The sequence below is a fragment of the Bufo bufo genome, chromosome 5, assembly GCF_905171765.1.
Source record: "Bufo bufo chromosome 5, aBufBuf1.1, whole genome shotgun sequence".
Lineage (NCBI taxonomy): Eukaryota > Metazoa > Chordata > Amphibia > Anura > Bufonidae > Bufo > Bufo bufo.
This window is the reverse complement of record NC_053393.1, coordinates 368851478-368873368: the sequence shown is the minus strand read 5'-3', so window position 1 is coordinate 368873368 and position 21891 is coordinate 368851478. Positions and strand designations below refer to the sequence as shown.

Below are 21891 nucleotides of genomic sequence, written 5' to 3'. Positions count from 1 at the left end.
TGCTACACAGACAGGATCCGTTGTGCTTCTCATTTTTCCTTCCTTCTGACAGATCAGAAGAAAGGTCAAATAAATAATTATGTCAGCCAGGCTGAAAGCCAAAATAGTGGATCAGTCATGAAGTGGGGAGGGTGGGAACAGCATGAGAAGTCCTATGACATAGTGGTGAGGTGGAAGCAGCATGAGGAGACCACAAAGTGGTCCAATGACAGGGTCTGAAGGTGGAAGCAGTATGAGGAGGCCACCAAGTGGCACAATGACACAGTCTGGAGTTGGCAGCATCAGGAAGAGGCCACAAATTGGCACAATGACAGAGTCTGGAGGTGGCGACAGCAGCATCAGGAGGATACCCACAGAGTGGCAAGGTGACTGTGTAGATGGTAGCAGCATCAGGATACCACAGAGTGGCAAGGTGACACAGTGTGTAGATGGCAGCAGCAGGGTACCACAGATTGGCAAGGTGACAATGTGGAGACAGCAGCAGCAGCACCACCTGGATACCACAGAGTGGCAAGGTCACATAGTGCGGATATGGCAGCAGCATCAGGATACCACAGAGTGGCAAGTTGACATAGTGTGGATATGGAAGCAGCAGCAGGATACCACAAAGTGACCCGGTAACAATACCAGTGGCAATACCAGTACCCGCTGACGAAGATGGGTGAAAGAAGGAGTACTTGGCATCAGATATGTGGCATCAGGTGGGAGGTAGCATCAGAGTAGTAGCTGAGGCAGGTAGCCAGAAGAAATCGGGTCTCTTTTTTTAAGGCTTTGGTGAGGCGGCATGGATGATCTAAATCGGATGCATCAGGCATTGGTGGGTGGAAGTCCTGGCTGATCCACGCTTGATTCATCTTGACAAAGGTCAGTTTCTCCACATTTTGGGTGGACAGGAGAGTTCTTCTTGGGGTAACTATGGCCCCCGCCGCACTAAACACCCGCTCTGATGCCACACTACTGGCAGGGCAGGACAGCTTTTCCAGGGCAAACTGTTAGTTGCAGCCACAAATCCAGTTTGGCTGCCCAGTAGTCCAGCGGATCTTCAATGTGGGTTGGCAGGGTGCTGTCCAAGTATGCCCCCACCTGCTGGTTCAGGTCCTGTTCCAGGTCTGAGTAGTTTCTTCACTATGCGGGTGAAGAAAGCTACTCATTAGCGAATGCAGACTCAGGCTGCTGTTGATGGAGCTGGTACTGCTCCTGCCACTCCACCCCTCCCCAACAGCCATGGCAGTGGAACGGGAGCATATAGGGCGCCCCGGTCAGACTTGCAAGAGGATGGACGATGGCGCAGATAGGCAGCGGCCCACCGACTACATAGTATGTCTCTGTAGTAGTTCAGTTTGTCCTCCCTCTCAGTGGGTGTAAAAAAGGTCCCCCATTCTGGACCGGTGGTGAAAGTCCAACAAGGTGGGGAGCCAGAAGTCATCCCTCTGCCGAATAGTGACAATTCGGCTGTCACTACAAAAGCGAGCATGCATCGGGCCATTTGTGCAAGTGACTCGGAGGGACTTCATGCCTCAATCTCCACTGCATATGGCCACGGTGTGTCTGGGTGCTCCGTCTAGTCTTCCTCATCGCCCTGTAGCTCCTCTGGCTGCTCCTCCTCTCCTGTCACTAGAGTAGAAAAAACACCCATTTCGCTAAACATTGCCTGTGCTCCAATGTCCTCCAGCTCCTCCTCTTCTTCCAGTTCAGCCCCCACAGGGCTCATGTGGCCTTTAGATCTAGGCGCCACGTCTCCAGTCCCCTGACCAGCCATTGTTACCACCATCTGTTCCAGATTCATCGTTCATCCTGTAGTCCTGGCGACTGACAAATAATGTGGCCTCCTCACAGAGCCTGAGCAAACGGCAGGTGTCACGCCTGAGCTGCCACTGGCTGACATCGAAGTTACACAGGGGAGTACTCCTATCTGCTTACATCATCAAGAAAATGTTGATGGCCTTTCTCTGTTTGTATAGTCGGTCCAAGATATGGAGAGTGGAACTCCAACGGGTGGAAACGTCACATATCAGCCTATGTTGGGGGATGCCGTTCTGCCGCTGCAGCTCTAGGAGGGTGTGCTTTGCGGTGTACGAGTGGCTGAAGTTTCCTGCCCATTTTTAGGATGTCTTGCAGATGGGTGGAAGACTTCAGGAACCGCTTGACAACCAGATTGAACACATGTGCCATGCAGGGCGCATGGCTCAGCCCTTCTTGAGGCAGCACCGACACAATGTTCTTCCCGTTGTTGGTCACCATGGTTCCGATTTTGAGTTGTTAGGGAGAAAGCCAGGATCCGATTTCTTGACGAAGTACATGGAGCAGTTCCTCCCCCGTGACTCAGTTCGCCCAGGCAAACGAGGTGCAGAATAGTGTGACACCACCGTGCCCTGCACATGTCCCTGCAGTGGAGGCTGAGGACATGTTGAAGGATGAGAAGGCAGAGGCGGACATTGTCGCAGGACCAACGGCGTAACAACGTGAAAGCGGCGTGACCTGGCCAAGTTGCTGGTGTGGCTGTGCAGGAACCACATTCACCCAGTGGGCCGTAAAGGACATGTATTGTCCCTTACCATAGTTACAGCTCCACACGTCGGCGCTGCCGTGCACTTTGGCAGACACAGACAGGCTCAAGGACTGGCCACCTTCTGTTCTACATATTTGTGCAGACCTGGTACTGCCTTTTTCGCAAAGAAAATGAAGATTACTCACCGGTAATTGGATTTTCCAGAACCCGCGACAGCGAGGAACCGCCCCCACAGACGGGAAACCTGCAGAATAAAAAGAGTGGACACTCTACAGTACGGTGGACAGAAGCACGGGGATCCTGCCCCGCAAGCTAAACCTTCTCCTGCTGTGTCAGATATGACAAAATACTTGAAAAAGCAGCAAGCAGCCAGACCGGCCAAGGAATCTAAGATGGACGCGGCTCCCTGCAGCGTTACACGCGGCCGCGCCTCGAGTCAATCCGAAGGTGAAGACGACATGGGGGAAGCTGGTGAGTCGCAAAACCTCCCGATTTCACGCCGCTTTATTAAACAAGCCCTAGATGAGGCTATACACCCCATCTATTCCAAGCTACAGGAGGTAGCACATGATATCCAGCAGATAGGCCACAGAGTGGATTCGCCGGAGAATACACAGGCAGCGGCGCTGGACCATAGTGCTGCAGTCACACAATCCCTGTCAGCTTGCCAGTTCCATGTTAACCAGCTATATGCATCCCTGGAAGACCAGGAAAATCGCGGCAGGCGGAATAATCTCCGGTTCAGAGGGATCCCAGAATCGGTCTCTGCCTCTGACATCCCAAGTGCTATCATGAAGATAGTTGCCTCTCTGCTTGGGGATTTTGATCCTGCCATGTTAATAATCGAACGGGCTCATAGAGCTTTACGCCCTCGCCCTAAGGACAGTGACCCTCCCAGGGATGTTATTTGACGATTCCTAAATTTTCAGGATAAGGAAGCGATCTTAAAAGCGGCTAGAATCGCACCCTCGATTCTCCTGGAGGAGGCCCCTATACAAATATACCAGGACTTATCTCCATCTACTCTGCAAAAAAGGAGACTTTTAAGGCCTCTCATATCACTGCTCAAGGAAAAAAAAAGATCCTATACAGATGGACCTTTCCATATGGGCTTTCTTTTCTGGTTGCTGGAAGAAGGATCACTATCTCTTCCTTTTCAGATCTCTCAGAAGCATATACAGCTCTGGACTCTCCTCCACTGAACATTCCTGATTGGGATAAAGTAAAGGATATTTCATCTTTACCTCCTCTTCCTATTCTCCAACCCTGGGAGCTTTCTGCAACACCAAAGAAACAAAGATCCAAGAAGACTAAAGACTTAACAACGCCCAAGAAAACTCACTCCTCCTGAGGATTCTGTAATTGTTCCAACATCCTATATTGATAGATCATTCTAAACTGTCCTATTCTTTGCTCAGCTCACTTCCCATATATATCTGGTATAGATATATTAGGGGTTCCCCTAACATTATCTCCATTGCTCCTCCCACCTTATCTTTACATATTTCTCCTTTCATTTAACTCTCCCCTATGTACTTCCACTTGCTGTCACCTCTGTTCTATTATTGCCTCCTTCATTAACCCCCATTCTGAGCTCTTTTGTTTTCATTCTACTTATTTTTTCTCTTGCCTATCCCCACCTCGATGCAGGTTACTTGTGAATGGATATTCACTCCCCCCCTACTTATTTTTGGCTGTTAACCATACAACCATTTATTATGTTATCTTTCCACTCATTGTGGTCTCAAGTTTTAGTTCTTTTTTTTTAATGTTATAATGTTGGGCTTTCTGCATTTACCACGTTACCTGCTTTTAGCTCCATCCCCTGCTTTAATGAAACCAAGCCATGTCTGACTTAAACATAGTTTCCTACAACGTAAAGGGTTTGAGATCCCCCTCTAAATGCAGCCAAATCTTTTCCCTTCTCTGGAAGGAAAGAAGTTCGGTGGTTTTCCTACAAGAAACCCACTTCAAGCATAATAACTACCCGGATCTCTCATTTTCTAGATTTACCATATGGTATCACAGTGGCGCTAATGGAGCGGCCTCTAGGGGGGTCAGCATTGGTTTTCGCGGAGGCACCCCTTTCACTTACCCAAGTCATATCCAAGACCCAGAGGGCAGTTACATTATACTAAAAGGTAAAATCGGCCAAACGTTATACACTTTTGTTAACGCCTATGCCCCCAATGCTGACCAACCTAGATGGATAGCTGAACTTCTTTCCCTAGTAGAGACGCATAGTGAGAGCATATTAATCCTAGCGGGTGATCTGAACAGGACCTTCAACCCCCTGATAGACACATCCTCAAAAAAATCAGCTCTATCTTCTAGGGCAATCCACGCTACTCTGGCTAGATTGTTTAACTTAGGGCTTACTGATGTTTGGAGATGCCTTAACCCTAATGTTATTGACTATTCCTTTTTTCCTCAGCCAATAATTCTTATAGCAGAATTGACTACATACTAATCTCAAAGGAATATCTGCAACTCTGCTCCTCAGCAAGAATAGGGTCCATGACGCTTTCAGATCATTCATCAATCTTCTGCTCTCTCCGTCCTCCTCAGGGATTGGGTAAGAAAACCGGTTGGAGGTTCAATGAGCCCGTTTTGAGCAATGCAACCCATAAAAAACGTATATTGACCCTTCTAAGAGAATGCTTTCTCATTAACCAAACGCCTGATACTTCTCCTAACACCTTGTGGGATGCTCACAAAGCATACATAAGAGGTCAACTAATAAGTCTTGGCTCATATCTGAGAAAAGAATCCGACAAGAAGATAAACTCCCTCCTCTCCAGGATTAACACTTTAGAGAGGACCCACAAAATATCCCTGCTCCAACTGCATTTATCTGAATTACTACTACTTAAAACTGAGCTAAAGAATTTGCTAAACGAACGCTCTGCAAAATTTTTCTTAGCCTCCAAACAAAAAAAAAAAACTTTGCTCATGGGGATAAAGCTACAAAATACCAAATACAGAGAATTAAACGCAGAAAAATGGCAAGTTATGTGCAAAATATAACTTCCCCCTTCAGGTTCCACACTATTCCGAACTGAAGAAATAGCAGAACAATTCAAACTCTACTATGAGTCCCTTTATAACCTTCCCTCCCCTCCCCTCCCAAACCCTAAACTTGACAAAATACATATTTCCTCTTTCCTCAGTACACTAAATCTCCCAACCCTTTCAGACGAACAACGTGACCAACTTGCTGCTCCCTTCACCCTGTCTGACATCCAAGCGGCACTAAACTCCTCTCCAACAGGGAAAAGCCCAGGCCCAGATGGTTTACCTCTGTCCTACTACAGAGCCTTTTCTGATATCCTACTTCCTCAACTTCTCCCAATTTGCAATAATGCCCTACTCAATACCCCTATATCATCTGACATGTCCAGAGCCACAATAACGATTATCCTCAAACCTGGTAAAGACCCTTCACTATGTTCAAATTATCGCCCCATCTCTTTGCTTAACGCCGATCTAAAATTATTAGCTAAAATGTTGGCTAATAGACTACAAAAATTACTCCCCTCTTTAATCCATCCAGACCAGGTAGGATTTATAGAAGGGAGAGAGGGGAAAGATAATGTTATGAAAATACTGAATGCTATGTATTTCTCCTCTCTCAAAGGGACCCCTATAGTCCTTCTAGGTACTGATGCTGAGAAAGCTTTTGATAGAATTGACTGGGTTTTTATTAACCTCACACTTTCTAAATTTAACATTCCGAAGCAATTCTCTAATGCGGTCACAGCTATGTATCACTCTTCCTCAGCATCAGTATCATTTAATGGTACTTTATCCCCCAGCTTCCGCATACAAAATGCCACTAGACAGGGATGCCCCCTTTCCCCTCTTATATTTGTATTAGTTATGGAAATGCTATTACAGCCCCTAAGACAGCAGAAAGATATCATGGGACTTAGAGTTGGTGAACAGGAAATCAAATTGGCTGCCTTCGCTTACGACCTCTTGATTCTCACAACTAACCCGAAAAAATCCCTCCCATCCATCTTATCCCTGCTGGAACTATTTAGAATCTCAACTCCTACATAGAGGCTTTCCCCCCTCAGAAATTAAGTCTCTCAAACTTCAATTGCCATTTAATTGGTCCACACAATTACTAACCTACCTGGGGGTGAAAATCTCCCCTAATACAGCGGACTTGTACAAACTTAACTTTGTCCCACTCCTACACTCTATTATTGCTCAGATGGACTCATTGGACCTCCCTTACCTCTCATGGTTTGGCAGAAAGAATATTGTCTCTGCACTGATTTTACCCAGACTAACATATGTCATGCAAACTCTCCCTATCAAACTACCGAAATCCTTTTTCAATAAGTTTAACAAAGCAGTTCGCAAGTTTGTCTGGAAAGGACGTCGATCTAGAATCTCCTTTGACACTCACTAAGCCCAAACACCTAGGAGGTATTAATCTCCCTGACCCCGAAATATATATGAAGGCCATACATCTAGCCAGAGTAGTGGACTGGATCAAAGCCCCTCCCCATAAGATCTGGGTACATATGGAAAAAAGCTTCCTCCCCTCCTCCCCTAGAGCTCTATTACTAGCTGAGAAACCCTTCCCCTTACCCCACCTTATCCAGAACCCCTTGATAAGGTGTACGTTAGCAGTATGGGACTGGTTCTCCTCACATAATTAAGTGTTAACCACTCCTTCACCGCTTCTCACCCTTAAGGATATTATAGATTTAGCTCCCACAGATTTGAAAGGGATATGCCATCCTCAGATCAGACGCTCTGATTTACTTATCTCTGAAATTCTAAATGATGAAGGCAACGTCCATCCCCTACCATTTCTTTTTGAAGATCTAAGGGAATCTATGGCCCTCTCTTTCACACAAAATGTCCTTATATCTGAGGTCTCATCTATACTCAATTCCTTCCCCTTGCACCACCTGTCCTCTTGGTCTGACACAACAATTGGGTCAAAACAACAACCCCAAAGAATCATTTCATCCCTATATAAGCGGATGAAAACTCCCCTATCACTTACCAAACCAGCAATTGTTGGTACCTGGGAAAAAGAGCTAGGTCGATCCCTATCACCTACAGAGATCAAGTTGATGTTTTCTATACCTCACAAAATTTCTAGATGTGTCCGAATACAAGAAAATGGATACAAAGTTATGATGAGATGGTATAAAACACCAGAAAATATTGCCTTATATTTCCCAAATGTTTCTAATATTTGCTGGAGATGTAAAGCCTCTAAGGGCACCTTCTACCACATATGGTGGAGTTGTCAGATCATCAAAGACTGGTGGTGCAATATAATCAAAAAATGTAACCACATTTGTAACACCTCCCTTCAGTGTTCCCCAGACCTAACCCTTCTTAGTTTAGGTTTAAATAAGATTAGCAAAGGTGATAGATCATTACTTCTCATACTCCTAGCTGCTGCCAGAATCCTAGTTGCGTCTGCTTGGCTCTCTATTGAGGTCCCAGAGGAAGCCAAATGGGTCCAAAAGGTCGATCAGATATATAGATTGGAAGAACTCTCCCATTGGAAAGCACATACACGTTCTGCTTTCTTGGCTATTTGGTCTACATGGAAGAAATAGAGGTTTCCCTTAATCCCCTCCTTCCTCCTTATCCCACTTTCTCCCCTCCTGCCTACCCTTTACAACTCAAAGCATCATTTGGCCATTTGTACTATGTTGAACTACATTAGTAGCTAAAATTTATATTCAGACTTAATTAGCCCACATATTCGGTTAAATTTTTGTTAACCTTTTCTTTGTTAATTGATAGCATTTTGTAAAACGTATTTCAGTTATGCGCCTTATGGGTATGCTTTAATACCATATGCCTTTATCTATGTTCCCACTATGATTGTATTCATTCATTGCGGATATACGTCTCTTACATGATTGATTTATATCCTTAAAAACAATAAAAATTGTTAATAAAAAAAAAAAGAAGGGAGGCAAATAAGGGTGCTGTCGTGGGTTCTGGAAAATCCAATTACCGGTGAATAATCATCATTTTTCCCTTCACCCACGACAGCACCACGAGTGATTTACCAGAGGAAATAATTAGGGTGGGAGAACAGAAAAAAGCACCTTCTCTCCAAAAGAAGAACCCGAAGAAGAAGAGTTCAAATCAAGCCGATCGCGTTTAAAAAAGGTTGAAGGAGAAGACCAGGTAGCTGCTCTGCAAATATCCTCTATGGGGACTGAGGATCTCTCTGCCCAAGAAGTAGCAACTGCCCTGGTAGAATGTGCTTTAAGACCCACCGGAGGAGATAAGCCAGAAGAATAGGCCAAAGAAATTGCAGAAACAATCCATCTTGCAATGGAACTCTTAGTGGCTGCATTCCCCTTATTCACTCCTTGAAAGAGGATAAAGAGTGAAGAAGTTTTCCGCCCAACTCTCAGTGCGAGATAGATAACCAATTAACGCTCTTCTCACATGTAAGCAATGAAGAGAATTTTTCTTCTTCCGACCTCGGGTTCTTAAAAAAAAAAAGGTAGGAAGAACAATGTCCTGGGACCTATGAAATTTGGAAGCCACTTTTGGAAGAAAAGCAGGATCCGGGCGAATCAGCACCTTATCTTCCAAAATAGTGGTATATGGGAGATTAATGGATATGCCATGAATCTCATTAACCGCGCGGGCAGAAGTTACTGCTATTAACAGGCACAATTTTAAGGTGAGACACTTAATGAAGCTGGAATCCAATGGTGAACTTCAAACAGAGGTTGAGTCAAGGCTTTTAAAACTATGTTAAAAGGTCCCAGGGAAGGGGTTTATGGGAGGTTATCGGCGTGGACCTAGCTATTGCTTTAACCCCTTAAGGACACAGCCTTATTTCACCTTAAGGACCAGGACATTTTTTGCAAATCTGACCAGTGTCACTTTATGTGGTGATAACTTTAAAATTCTTTTACTTATCCAGGCCATTCTGAGAATGTTTTTTTTTCACATATTGTACTTCATAACACTGGTAAAATGGAGTAAAAAAAAAAAAACATTTTTATTTATAAAAAAAATACCAAATTTACCAAAATTTGGGAAAAATTTGCAAATTTCCAAGTTTCAATTTCTCTACTTCTATAATACATAGTAATACCTCCAAAAATAGTTATTAGTTTACATTCCCTGTATGTCTACTTCATGTTTGGATCATTTTGGGAATGCCATTTTATTTTTTGGGGATGTTACAAGGCTTAGAAGTTTAGATGCAAATCTTGAAAATTTTCAGAAATTTTCAAAAACCCACTTTTTAGGGACCAGTTCAGGTCTGAAGTCACTTTGTGAGGATTACATAATAGAAACCACCCAAATGTGACCCCATTCTAGAAACTACACCCCTCAAAGTATTCAAAACTGATTTTACAAACATTATTAACCCTTTAGGTGTTCCCCAAGAGTTGATAGCAAATGGAGATGAAATTTCAGAATTTAAATTTTTTGCCAAATTTTCCATTTTAAGCCATTTTTTCCACTAACAAAGCAAGGGTTAACAGCCAAACAAAACTCTATATTTATTGCCCTGACTCTGCAGTTTACAGAAACACCCGATATGTGGTCGTACACCACTGTACTGCCCTACGTCAGGACGTAGAGGGAAAGGAGCGCCGTGTGGTTTTTGGAAGGCAGATTTCGCTGGACTGGTTTATTTACACCATGTCCCATTTGAAGCCCCCCTGATGCACCCCTAGAGTAGAAACTTCAAAAAAGTGACCCCATTTTGGAAACTACGGGATAAGGTGGCAGTTTCTTTGGTACTATTTTAGGGTACATATGATTTTTGGTTGCTCTATATTACACTTTTTGTGAAGCAAAGTAACAAAAACATAGAAATTCTGAAATGTCATCTCCATTTGCCATTGACTCTTGTGGAACACTTAAAGGGTTAACAAAGTTTGTAAAATCAGTTTTGAATACATTGAGGAGTATAGTTTCTTAAATGCAGTCACTTTTTGTAGTTTCTACTCTAAGGGTGCATCAGGGGGGCTTCAAATGAGACATGGTGTCAAAAAACCAGGCCAGCAAAATATGCCTTCCAAAAACCATATGGCGTTCCTTTCCTTCTGCGCCCTGCCGTGTGGCCATACAGAAGTTTACGACCACATATGGGGTGTTTCTGTAAACTACAGAATCAGGGCAATAAATATGGAGTTTTGTTTGGCTGTTAACCCTTGCTTTGTTACAGGAAAAAATTTATTAAAATGGAATATTTGCCAAAAAATAACTGTTTTGGCACAGTTTTAATTTTTTATTATTTACAACGTTCATCTGACAGATAAGATCATGTGCTATTTTTATATAGAGCAGGTTGTTACGGAGGCAGGGATACCTAATATGTTTACTTTTTTAAATTTATTTAAGTTTTACACAATATCATTTTTGAAACAAAAAAATCATTTTAGTGTCTCCATAGTCTGAGAGCCATAGTTGTTTTTTTTATTTTTCGGGCGATTGTCTTAGTTAGGGTCTCATTTTTTGCAGGATGAGATGACTGTTTTAATGGTATGATTTTGGGGTGCGTATACCTTTTTGATCGCTTGCTATTACACTTTTTGTGATGTAAGGTGACAAAATTATGTATTTTTTGACACCATTTTTATTTTTACGTTGTTCACCTGAGGGGCTAGATCATGTGATATTTTTATAGAGCAGGTTCTTACGGACACGGCAATACCTAATATGTATACCTTTTTTATTTATTAAGGTTTTACACAATAAGATTTTTTAAACCAAAAAAACTTGTTTTAGTGTCTCCATAGTCTGAGAGCCATAGTTTTTTTTATTTTTTGGGCCATTGTCTCATGTAGGGGCTCATTTTTTTTGCGGGATGAGGCGACGGTTTGAATGGTACTATTTTGGCGTACATACGACTTTTTTGATCACTTTTATTACCTTTTTTGGGACGTAAGGTGGGCAAAATTTCATCATAGTTTTTATTTTTATTTTTTTATGGCGTTCACCGTGCGGGGAATCCAACATGACGGTTTTATAGATCAGGTCATTACGGACGCGGTGATATATAACAACATGTGTAGGGAATTTTATTTTTTTCATTTTTAAATTTAATTTTCAGGGTTAAATGTTTTTTTTTTTTTACTTTTTTTCACTTTAACATTTTATTTTACCCAGACCCACTTGGTTCTTGAAGATCCAGTGGGTCTGATGTGTGTATAATACAGTACAGTACACTATATAGTGTACTGTATTTCACTTACACTTTGAACAGATCTCTGCCTTTAGCACAGATCTGTTCAGCACCATGGACAGCAGGATGCCTGAGAAGGGGTCCTGTTGCCATGGGAACCTTCCCCGTCTGCCACAACTGAGCAGATGGGGAAGGGGAGGGAGGGGGGCTCCTTCCCTCTGTGACCCCATCCTGTCCGGGGGCTGCAAAGGCACAGCAGCCCCCCGATGGGAGAGGGAGGGAGCTCCCTCCCTGTTAACCTCTTCCATCAAGCACGGTCAGGCTCCCCCTTTACCCCCTATATTCAATCGCTTGCCCACTCATCCGTCTGCACCTGAAAAACATCTCTAGAATCCGCCCCTTTCTTACTGTTGAAACAACAAAACTCTCATTGTTGCCCTGATCCATTCCAGTCTCGATTACTGTAACTCCTTATTAACTGACCTCCCCCTCTTACTAAACTTTACCCTCTTCAAAACTATCCTTAACTCAGCAGTCAGGCTCATCTATCTAACTGCTATGCCGATGTGCCAGTCATTGCACTGGTTGCCCATTCAATACAGGATTCAATTAAAATGCAAATTCTCACCCATAAAGCTCTCCACAGTGATGCACCCCCTACATCTTTTCCCTCATTTCTGTCTACCACCCTAACCTTGCTCTCTGTTCAGCCAACGACTTACAACTGACATCAACCATAATCTGAACCTTTCACTCCTGTCTCCAAAACTTCTCCTGAGCTGCACCAGTTCTCTGGAATGCCCTACCCAAAGCAATTTTAGGTTAGCCTATCAAATCACCTGATCTACATAATTCTCCTATATTCACCGTCCCCCCACATCATCCAGGCACAACAGAGAACTGGAGCAGCGGGTGCAGGTAAATATAAAGAATCTTCTGTTTCAAGCGCCAGGCTGCGGGTACTACATAAAGAGTAATTATTACAGAAGATTTCTTAAACAGGAGATTTGGTGTATTACTTTGGAATACCCCTTTAATGCCTGTCTAAAGAGCCAGGATATACTTTAAGGATAAACGCATAGAGGGATTTAGGAATGATATCAACCCATCTGACTCCCTCTGTCTCCACGCAAATGCAACTGCGGGGTGCCGATGCGTGTACAGGCAGGCTGGGACCTGGTGTAGGACTCAAGCCTGCCTCGAGTGTCCTCTGGCGCAGCCTGCTGGTCAATGTCATTATAGCACTGACATTAAAATGCATGTTAGAAGCAATCAGAAGATCAAAGAAAAAAATTGCAAAAATAAAATCTCCCCTGCATGTTTGGCATCCCACGCATCTGTAACAACCCATACTACACAAATATCATGTAAATAATTATCCCCTACGGTGAATGTCGTAAATAAAAAAAAACAAAAAAAGCCAGAAATGCTAATTTATTCTTATGGAACGTCTGGCCCATAATAGAACAGTCCTATTCTATTTTTTAGGCGGACAAGGTGACAATCGTGCAGGTTTTTTTCTTTTTTTTTCCTGTTATGGCGTTCATCGCATAGATTTTTTAAAACATTTTAATAGTTTGGACTTTTATTGTTTATATATTTTATATGTAAAATTGGGAAAAGGGATGATTTAAACTTAATATTTTTTTTAACTTTTTATTTAATAACTAATTAGCCCCCTTAGGGGCTAGAACCTGGGATCTTTAAATGCCTTGTCCTATTAACCCTGATAGAGCTCTATTAGTGTGAATAGGACTTCGCACTGTCCCTGCTGCCCTGTGCTTTGTGCACACAGCAGCAGGGAGCTTACCATGGCAGCCAGGGCTTCAGTAGCGTCCTGGCTGCCATGGTAACCGATCGGAGCCCCGCAATTTCACTGCTGGGACTCCAGTTGGAAGCTGTCAGTCACCAATGAGGAGGGGAGTAGGGGACACTGCCACCAATGATAATACTGCGGGGGTGAACTGCCGTAGCACAGCCTAGTATCGGAAAATAGTAAAACCCGGTATCAAACTGATACTTTGATACCCGATGCAACCCTAATTATTTATGCCAAAAATTGAACGCCGCAAAATTTATAACGGAAAAACTCACTGGCAGTATTGCAGTTTTTTTTACCATCTCCCTCCCAGAAATAGTTAATAAAAGTTAATGAAAAAGTTATGCGTACCCCAAAATGGTACCATTAAAAACTAAAACTTGTCCCACAAAAAACAAGTCCTCATACAGCTACATAGACAGAAAAATTTAAAAGTTATAGCAGAAGGCGACAATGAAAAAAAGGGAGAAAAATGCTTGGTCAGTAAGACCCAAAACAGGCTGGTCACTAAGGGGTTAAACGGGTTGTCTTACTTCAGCAAATGGCATTTATCATGTAGAGAAAGATAATACAAGGCACTGACTAATGTATTGTGATTGTCCATATTGCCTACTTTGCTGGCTTGATTCATTTTTACACTGCTCATTTCCAAGGGTCACAGCCACTGCTGCAGCGCAGATATGAGATGCAGATACGAGAGGCTGGTGCTTTATCCTATAGTGATGATCGAGCATGCTCGGCCGAACACCTCAAACGCCATGCCAGAGTCTCCACCCCGCACGTTTCTTGGCTGCTACGCAGCCAATAAAAGTGCAAGCAAGTACTGCCCTCACTGTAATGCCAGTAGCCATGTTGGCTACTGGCATTACAGTGATTGGCTGGCCGGAACACGTAATCGGGTGCTATATAGTACCCAATGCCACATGTTTGGCTGATTCGTAGTCAGGGGGAGCTGAGCATAGGAAGGGACATAGAGGGTAGGGAGTGTAATTGAATTTTTTTTTTTGTACAAAAACGTTTCATAGACCCAAAAGTCCTTGTAAGGACTATTGTGTGTGACAGCAGCAATATATGTTTGTAGCACAAACTGCACTAAATTGCTCAGTGTTAGGGAGAGCTGTGCATAGGAAGGGATAGACAGTACAGGGAGTGTTATTGGAAGATTTTTATACAAAAAAACACTTTTCAGAGACCCAAAAGTCCTTTTAAGGACTATTGTGTGTGACAGCAGCAATATATGTTTGTAGCGCATCCTGCGCTAAATACCGTGTAATAGGCCGCTGCGGACAGTTAAATTATTCGCGCCACATCTCCAGTGTAAAGTGTGCGCATCCAAAAAATATCTGTAACATACAATGTAATTTTTCCGTAGACAGTGTCCACTTCTGACAGTGACCTTACCAGGGCCACATCTGCAGTGTAACGTGTGTGCTTCAAAAATGGATCTATGACATACAGTGTACTTTGTCAGCTTTGAAACCATACTCTCCCCGGAACACAAAGACTTTGGTTTTCCGGAAGCAGCTCGGCGGGTCATGGGAGAAACGCCACCAGATCGCCGGTCGTCATCGTTTATGGTCGGAACTACGACGGTATCTGATAGTCTTCGAACCTCAGACTTTCGTTTTTCATTAATGAAAACATTATTGGCAAATGCTTTCCCTTTGGTACATCTTGCGCCGGTCCAAGAATATCACCTATAGCGGAGCAATATGGATGCCATCCCTCAAATCAGGCATCCTCAAACTGCGGCCCTCCAGCTGTTGCAAAACTATAACTCCCAGCATACCCGAACAGCCTACAAGTATCAGCCTAGAGCAGGGCATTGTGGGAGTTGTAGTTTTACAACAGCTGGAGGGCTGCAGTTTGAGGGTGCCTGCTCTAAATCATGGCCCCAGTTCCGAAAACCAACAAAATATTCCATTATTCCTAGCTGAAGTATTCAGACGACCCAGCCTGCTTTGAACACAATTTTTTTTTCAATGGTCAGCTAAGCAGCAGGCACTCTCCCATAATTTTTTAAATGGTCAGCTCAGCAGCAGGCCCTCAACCATAATATTTTAGAGGGTCAGCTCAGCAGCAGGCCCTCACATATAATGTTTTACAGGGTCAGCTCACCTGCAGGCCCTCACCTACAATCTTTTAGAAGGTCAGCTCACCAGCAGGCCCGCACCTACAATCTTTTACAGGGTCCGCTCACCTGCAGGCCCTCACCTAATTATATCTACCGTAATAGGTAATTTGCGCGCATGCTGCCTTGCTTGGATGTGATAGCCGTAGCAGTTTCTCAGGCTCCCTCTCAGGAATCGAACACCGATTCCCCCTTACCCGTGGTCACCGTGGTTGGCGCTGAAAATAACATCTAAAGTTGATAGGGCAGACATCCGAATAGATCGTCGCCATCACGGAGATGTGCGATCGGCCCCAGATTATCTAGAGTTCAAAGTGGCAGCAGGCCCTTGCCCATTATGTTTTAGATGGTCAGATCAGCAGGCACTTGCTCCAAATGTTTTTAAGGGTCACCAGCAGGCCATCAATCATAATTTTTCAAAGCGGTGTATGATGCCCTCCTTTATGTGTAACAAAGGGTGAATAGGAGTGCCGGTTCCTTGTAATTTTTGGCAGCCCTTTCACTTAGTGCATAGGCTTTATGAGTGTAGGAGTCCCACTACATGAACAATTGTACCACAATATGAATGAAGACCTCCTTTATGTGATATACAGGTTGTATCGGAGTGCCTCTTCCTTGTAATTTTTGGCAGCACTTGCACTTTATATATAAGTAAATATACAGGAAAGAATATTTCCTAACAATGTTTCCTATAAAATCAATTTTTTCTTCGGTTTTGTGTGTATTATTGTGAATCTGTAAAAGTGGCTACTCGGACAACATCGTTCCAAGCAGCTACCTGGGAGTCCAAGATGCATCCAGATATCCTCCCCATGCTGTTCCCGAACCATTTGTTGTTTCCATCAATTTCTGACCTTTTCCTATGAACCAATCACTCTCCCCTCTTCAGAGCAGGGGGTGCCTAGTTTAATGCTCGGATTCTCCCATTGACTTCCATTATACCCGAGCATCCCGATGTGTTCGGCCCAAACCCCCAAGCACTATGGTGCTCGAACACTAGTGTGCAAGCATCTCCACCGCTGCTGGAAACAAGCAGTGTATAATGTGATGGAAAAATGAATCCAGCCAGGAAAGGAGGCAATATGGAGAATGAAAATACATTAGTAAGTTCCTTGTATTGACTTTCTCTACATGATAAATGCTATTTGCTGAAGTGACACAACCCCTGTAAATAAGCAATCACAAGAAGTAAGAAAGTTATAATTCTGTATGGCATTGGAGCAGAAGTCTAGGAAACTTTGAAATACATCTGATTTAATAACAAGTTATTATTCTCTACACATTATATGTGGATAAAATTTAAAACATCAGCGTTGCTGCCATCTTTTGGTATGATAAGGTTTTGACTAAGTGTGTTTGAGCAGTCAAAACTCAGAAACTCAGCTGCAAGAGAAGCGGAAGCTCTGCACTACTCTCACTCCAGAGCACAGCCACAACTACTTGCATAGCCCCATCTAGATCTCCTCAAGTCCAGTAGGACGGTAATCTACATGTCTGCACAGTGGCAGGATTGCGGCCTGAACAAATGGCAAGGAGGTTGGCTGTATCTATTTATTAATAGCCATGAACTATATTGTGAACAACTGCAACTATCCGCTGCATGGTCTGTGCTTAGTCCAGCAGTGTGACAGAATGCATGAGGGTGAACATATCCAAGAAAACCAATAACAGGTGGAATACAGTATATGTCACACCTGCATATCACATGGGCCCTGCACTGTTTGTACAGTCTCCTTGACCACAAGTGAGTCCATATCTTAGTGCTTACTATACTGCTATATTAATGGATGACAATTGCTTTGATATTGGTGTAATTTGTGTTGTATAGAGTGGTGGTTACATCAATATTAACCGCTTGGATGTGGTGCGGCTTTAATTATATCAGCAGTAATAAGTCAAAGCAACTGGAATTTTACGTTCTCTTGAAGATGCGTCTCTAGTTGTTACAGTCAGTGTATGTGGACTGGTTCGGCTTAGGGCCGACTCTAAGGGCGTTATCCTGGAAGTCCCCTGGTATTCATCCTTTAAAGGGTTCGTCTCACTTCAGCAAGTGGCATTTAACACGTACAGAAAGTTAATACAAGGCACTTACTAATGTATTGTTAGTATTCATATTGCTCCCTTTGCTGGCTTGATTCATTTTTCCATCACATTATAGAATGCTCGTGTCCATGGTTACGACCAGTGATGGCCAGTTCGCATTGTTCGCCAGCGAACACATGCGGGCTGCCATCTTTTCTCACAAGTCCGGCAAGGCGCAGGTAAGTCCTTACCTGTGCGCGAGCCGGTCTGAAATCAAATGCGGTCACCGGGAGCAGGCAGTTCTGAGAACAGCCACCGGGGCCTTCATCGGGCTGTTTTCGGAACTGCCTGCTCCCGGTGACAACATTTGATTTCAGACTGGCTCGCGCACAGGCACAGGTAAGGACTTACCTGCGCCTCGCCGGACTTGTGAGAAAAGATGGCAGCCCGCGTGTGTACGTGGGCGAACAATGTGAACTGGCCATCACTGGTTACGACTACCCTGCAATCTATCAGCGTTGGTCATGCTTGCACACTACAGGAAAAAAGTGATGGCCTCTCTGGTGGCTGGGACTGTGGGAGGTCACATAGGCTGGTGCTTTTTTATAGTATGCAAGCATGACCACTGCTGCTGGTGGTTGTAACCATGGAAACGAGCAGTGTATATTGTGATGGAAAAATGAATCCAGCCAGCAAAGGAAGCAAAATGGATAATAACAATACATTAGTAAGTGCCTTGTATTAACTTTCTCTACATGATAAATGGTATTTGCTGAAGTGAGACAATCTCTTTAACCCCAACACAGGGATCTGACTTCGCTGTAGAGAAGCCACCAGACGCTACCTCTTAACAGTCCTGGTGTGGTTGGCGGACGACCCACAGAGGCCAGAGACACCAGTGCACAAGGCCAGAGACACCAGTGCACAGCACCGACGGATCAGGTAATATGTGTCAGAGACCGTAAGGGCAGGCAGCGTACTAGCGTATTTGAGAGAGAAGTCCGAGGTCAGGGCAAGTGGCAATGGAGCAATACAAGGAGCAGGTAAAGCTCAGGGCCAGTGGTGGAGAATCAGAGACAGGTGGGAATTTGGTATAAGGGTAATCAGACAGATAATCACACCTTCACTGGTAACTAGAGACTAGGAACCTAAAGCTCAGGCACCTTCCCCTTGGGGAATGTGCCTTATGTGCCATGGAGCAGCCAGCCATAGGCTGGGGAAGAATTTGGTGTTGGCCCTTTAAGAAGCTGGGAGCACGCTCGTGTGTACCCTATAGCAGACCAGTTGACCTTTCCATAGGATAAAGCCCACAGGTCTGCATCTTGCAGAAGACACCACACTGGGCTGGCAGGAGATAAGGCCTAAACTGCCAGTAAGACGAGAGGGCTGCCTGAGGGAGTTTGCAAGGAGTTTCTTCCCACGAGAGCAGTGGGCTCAGAACTCCAGCGCAACACTAGTCATCCAGCTGGCTTTCCCCATTAGACAGACATACAGTCAAGTACAGAGATACACAAACAGAACATATATTAAAAGAGGAACTTGCAATATTTTTCACTGTACATGTAGGTACTTGCTTACTTTCATAGGGTTCCTTGTTGGTCAGTATTACCCAGATTACAATTGAGAAACTGTAAATATCCGATTTTTCTGTGGCTTTTTTATTTAAACTCTTCAAGTGCTCTGGAGCCATATAACTTAATGTCCCAGCATTCTTTGTCCCCACTGTACTCGCAATCCTGCTACGACTCCGCTGGCGGGCTGTCTCCTCCTTTGTTAAAGAGCTCCATTTCTGAAAGGCAGCAACTCCAAGGTCTGCAATCTGGTAGTAAAGGAAGTTTATTTTATCAGAAATTGTCTTAAAATGATTTTCATTTTTGTTTCCATTCAGTAGTTAAAACGCTGTGATTCTGTTTTGTCTCATATTATTATTAAAAGTTAGAAATACATGAAGTAGTCTTGTATGTGTTCCCATAACTCAGGAATGTTCCCCCCTTCTCCTCCTCCTCCTCCTCCTCCTCCTCCTCCATGCCCTGCGCCTGGCTGTGCATTCACAAAAACTGACCCTATCTGGGTATAGGTATATTTACATAATACACAAACAAGTCTTGCGGACTGGATACCAACAGGACCATTAAAACTGGTTATGAAAGACAAACAAAGCAAAAGGAACTAAAAATAAACTGTTCCCTGTCTATGATGACTAGCGTATGCCCTGTGCACTCTCCAGCTGAGGTCACTTACTTGCTGATAACATATCACTCATTCCAGTTGCTTCACTGGTTTCCGTATAGTCCTAAATGTACCTCTTGGTCATGTTATTATTTGGTTTGTGATTGCCAAGGACTTAGCCCAGAAGGACAGGTGAACAGAAAACCTAAGAACTGCCACTGGAATGATTGATATGTTATCAGTAAGTGACCTCAGCGGTGAGAGTGCACATCCCTGCAAGGGCAAAATAAAACACACATGCTAGTCATCATAGACAGGGAACAGTTTATTTTTCATTCCTTTTTGTTTGTCTCACATAACCAGTTTTAATAGTCATGATCAAAAGTTATATTTTATCGTGAAATAACCACCTGCGCCTGGCTATAAAACAACTGGCTGAAGAAGGGACCTCCCTCCTCTCTGCAGTAAGATAAAATCATTGTTAATGGGAATCTGGCACCACAATCTTGGACTATTATCCGCAGTACTGCATAAGCAATACTGCAGATGAGTCCAGAGCAGTTTTTTGCATAGCTCAGAGCCGTGCTGAAATACATTGCCAGGACTTCTGTACACAAGCATATGGATCATTTCCATTATGTTAGCATAGTACAGCCATGCAGACTGAGCATTTCAGCGCAATTTTAGAAGCTGGCAATGGGGGAACAGGGCAGAAAGAAAATAAACATTGGTGATCTGGACTCCTTATCTCCAGTACTACAGTACTGGAGATAACAGTCCAGGATCAGGTGACAGATTCCCTTTAAATCACTTCTCTTTGTGTAAACCCCTCCACAGTCACCAGGCAAAAACGGAACAGATCAGCAGATCACCCATGTTCACTGCAGAATTTCTACCTTTTGTTTCAGGGACATGGAGAAAATCATGCAGATTGACACGGTTGGGCCAAGATTGTCTCTGGTTTACTGTTAGCATTTATTTCTAGGTTTAGTGTTCCTTTAAAGTGTGTAAAAAAAAATTACCTTTACGTGAAATTCATCATCTGCTAATATGTTCTCTGGTTTCAGATCCTTGTGAATCACATTTTGATTATGCAAATACATCATTCCATCAATAACTTGCATAATAAATCGGGCCTTTACTGAAACTGGTACTATTACCTGGATGCAGAAAATAGAACAAAATGAATTTGACTAGAGATCTATGTGAAAGCTTAAAGGAAACCTGTCAGGATTTTGGGTATAGAGCTGGGGACATGGGCTGCTAGATGGCCGCTAGCACATCTGCAATACCCAGTCCCCACAGCTCTCTGCGCTTTTATTGTGTAAAAAAAAGTTTTGATCAATATGCAAATGACCTGATATGTGTCCTGTATCCGGAAGGGGAGTCCAGCGGAAAGGAGCCCAGCACCGCCCCGCGTCCTACGAATCTCCTCCTTGCTGGCGTCACAGAGCTGGAGCGCCGAAATCTCGCGATGCGCGAGCTAGCGCATGCGTAGTTCGTTCCCTGTGCTGATGCCAGCACAGGGAATGAACATGATGCCGACACTGAGCATGTGCTAGTTCGCGCATCGCAAGATTTCAGCGCTCCAGCTCTGTGACGTCAGCCAGCAAGGAGGAGATTCGGAGGACGCGGGGCGGTGCTAGGCTCCTTTCCGCTTGACTCATCTCCGGATACAGGACACATATCAGGTTTATTTGCATATTGATCAAAAAGTTTTTTTTACACAATAAAAGCACACAGAGCTATGGGGACTGGGTATTGCAGATGTGCTAGCGGCCATCTAGCAGCCCATGTCCTCAGCTCTATGCACAAAATCCTGGTGACAGGTTCTCTTTAACACTGATTCATTCCATATTACAGGGCTGATAACTAGACTCTACAAAAATTAGGTCTTTTATAAATAGAGTTGATCATTATAGCAAATAGTGGTTTCAGTTAGTGTCTAAAATGGCACTTTTCCATATATTGAGACCATCATCAAAACATATCTAAACGCTGTATTTACAGGTGAAACTCGAAAAATTTGAATATTGTGCAAAAGTCCATTTATTTCAGTGATACAAATGAAAAGGAATTGCATTAATGCA

The 21891-nt window shown here is 43.7% G+C and overlaps 1 protein-coding gene and 1 long non-coding RNA gene across 5 annotated transcripts in view; one reads left to right on the top strand and one right to left on the bottom strand.

Moving 5' to 3' along the window:
- Positions 1-21891, bottom strand: part of RIPK1 (receptor interacting serine/threonine kinase 1) — a 165258-nt gene that overhangs the window by 91075 nt on the left and 52292 nt on the right. For all 4 annotated transcript variants that reach the window (XM_040431969.1, XM_040431971.1, XM_040431970.1 and 1 more), the window contains exons 4-5: positions 20824-20961; positions 19211-19451 (exon numbers count right to left, since the gene is read on the bottom strand). In XM_040431969.1, the coding sequence (XP_040287903.1) occupies positions 19211-19451; positions 20824-20961 (379 nt within the window). The remainder of the gene's footprint in view (positions 1-19210; positions 19452-20823; positions 20962-21891) is intronic.
- LOC121001074 lies at positions 8351-15363 on the top strand. The gene is made up of 3 exons (XR_005778966.1): positions 8351-8361; positions 8682-8686; positions 15215-15363. It is a non-coding gene; the product is annotated as an uncharacterized LOC121001074 (long non-coding RNA).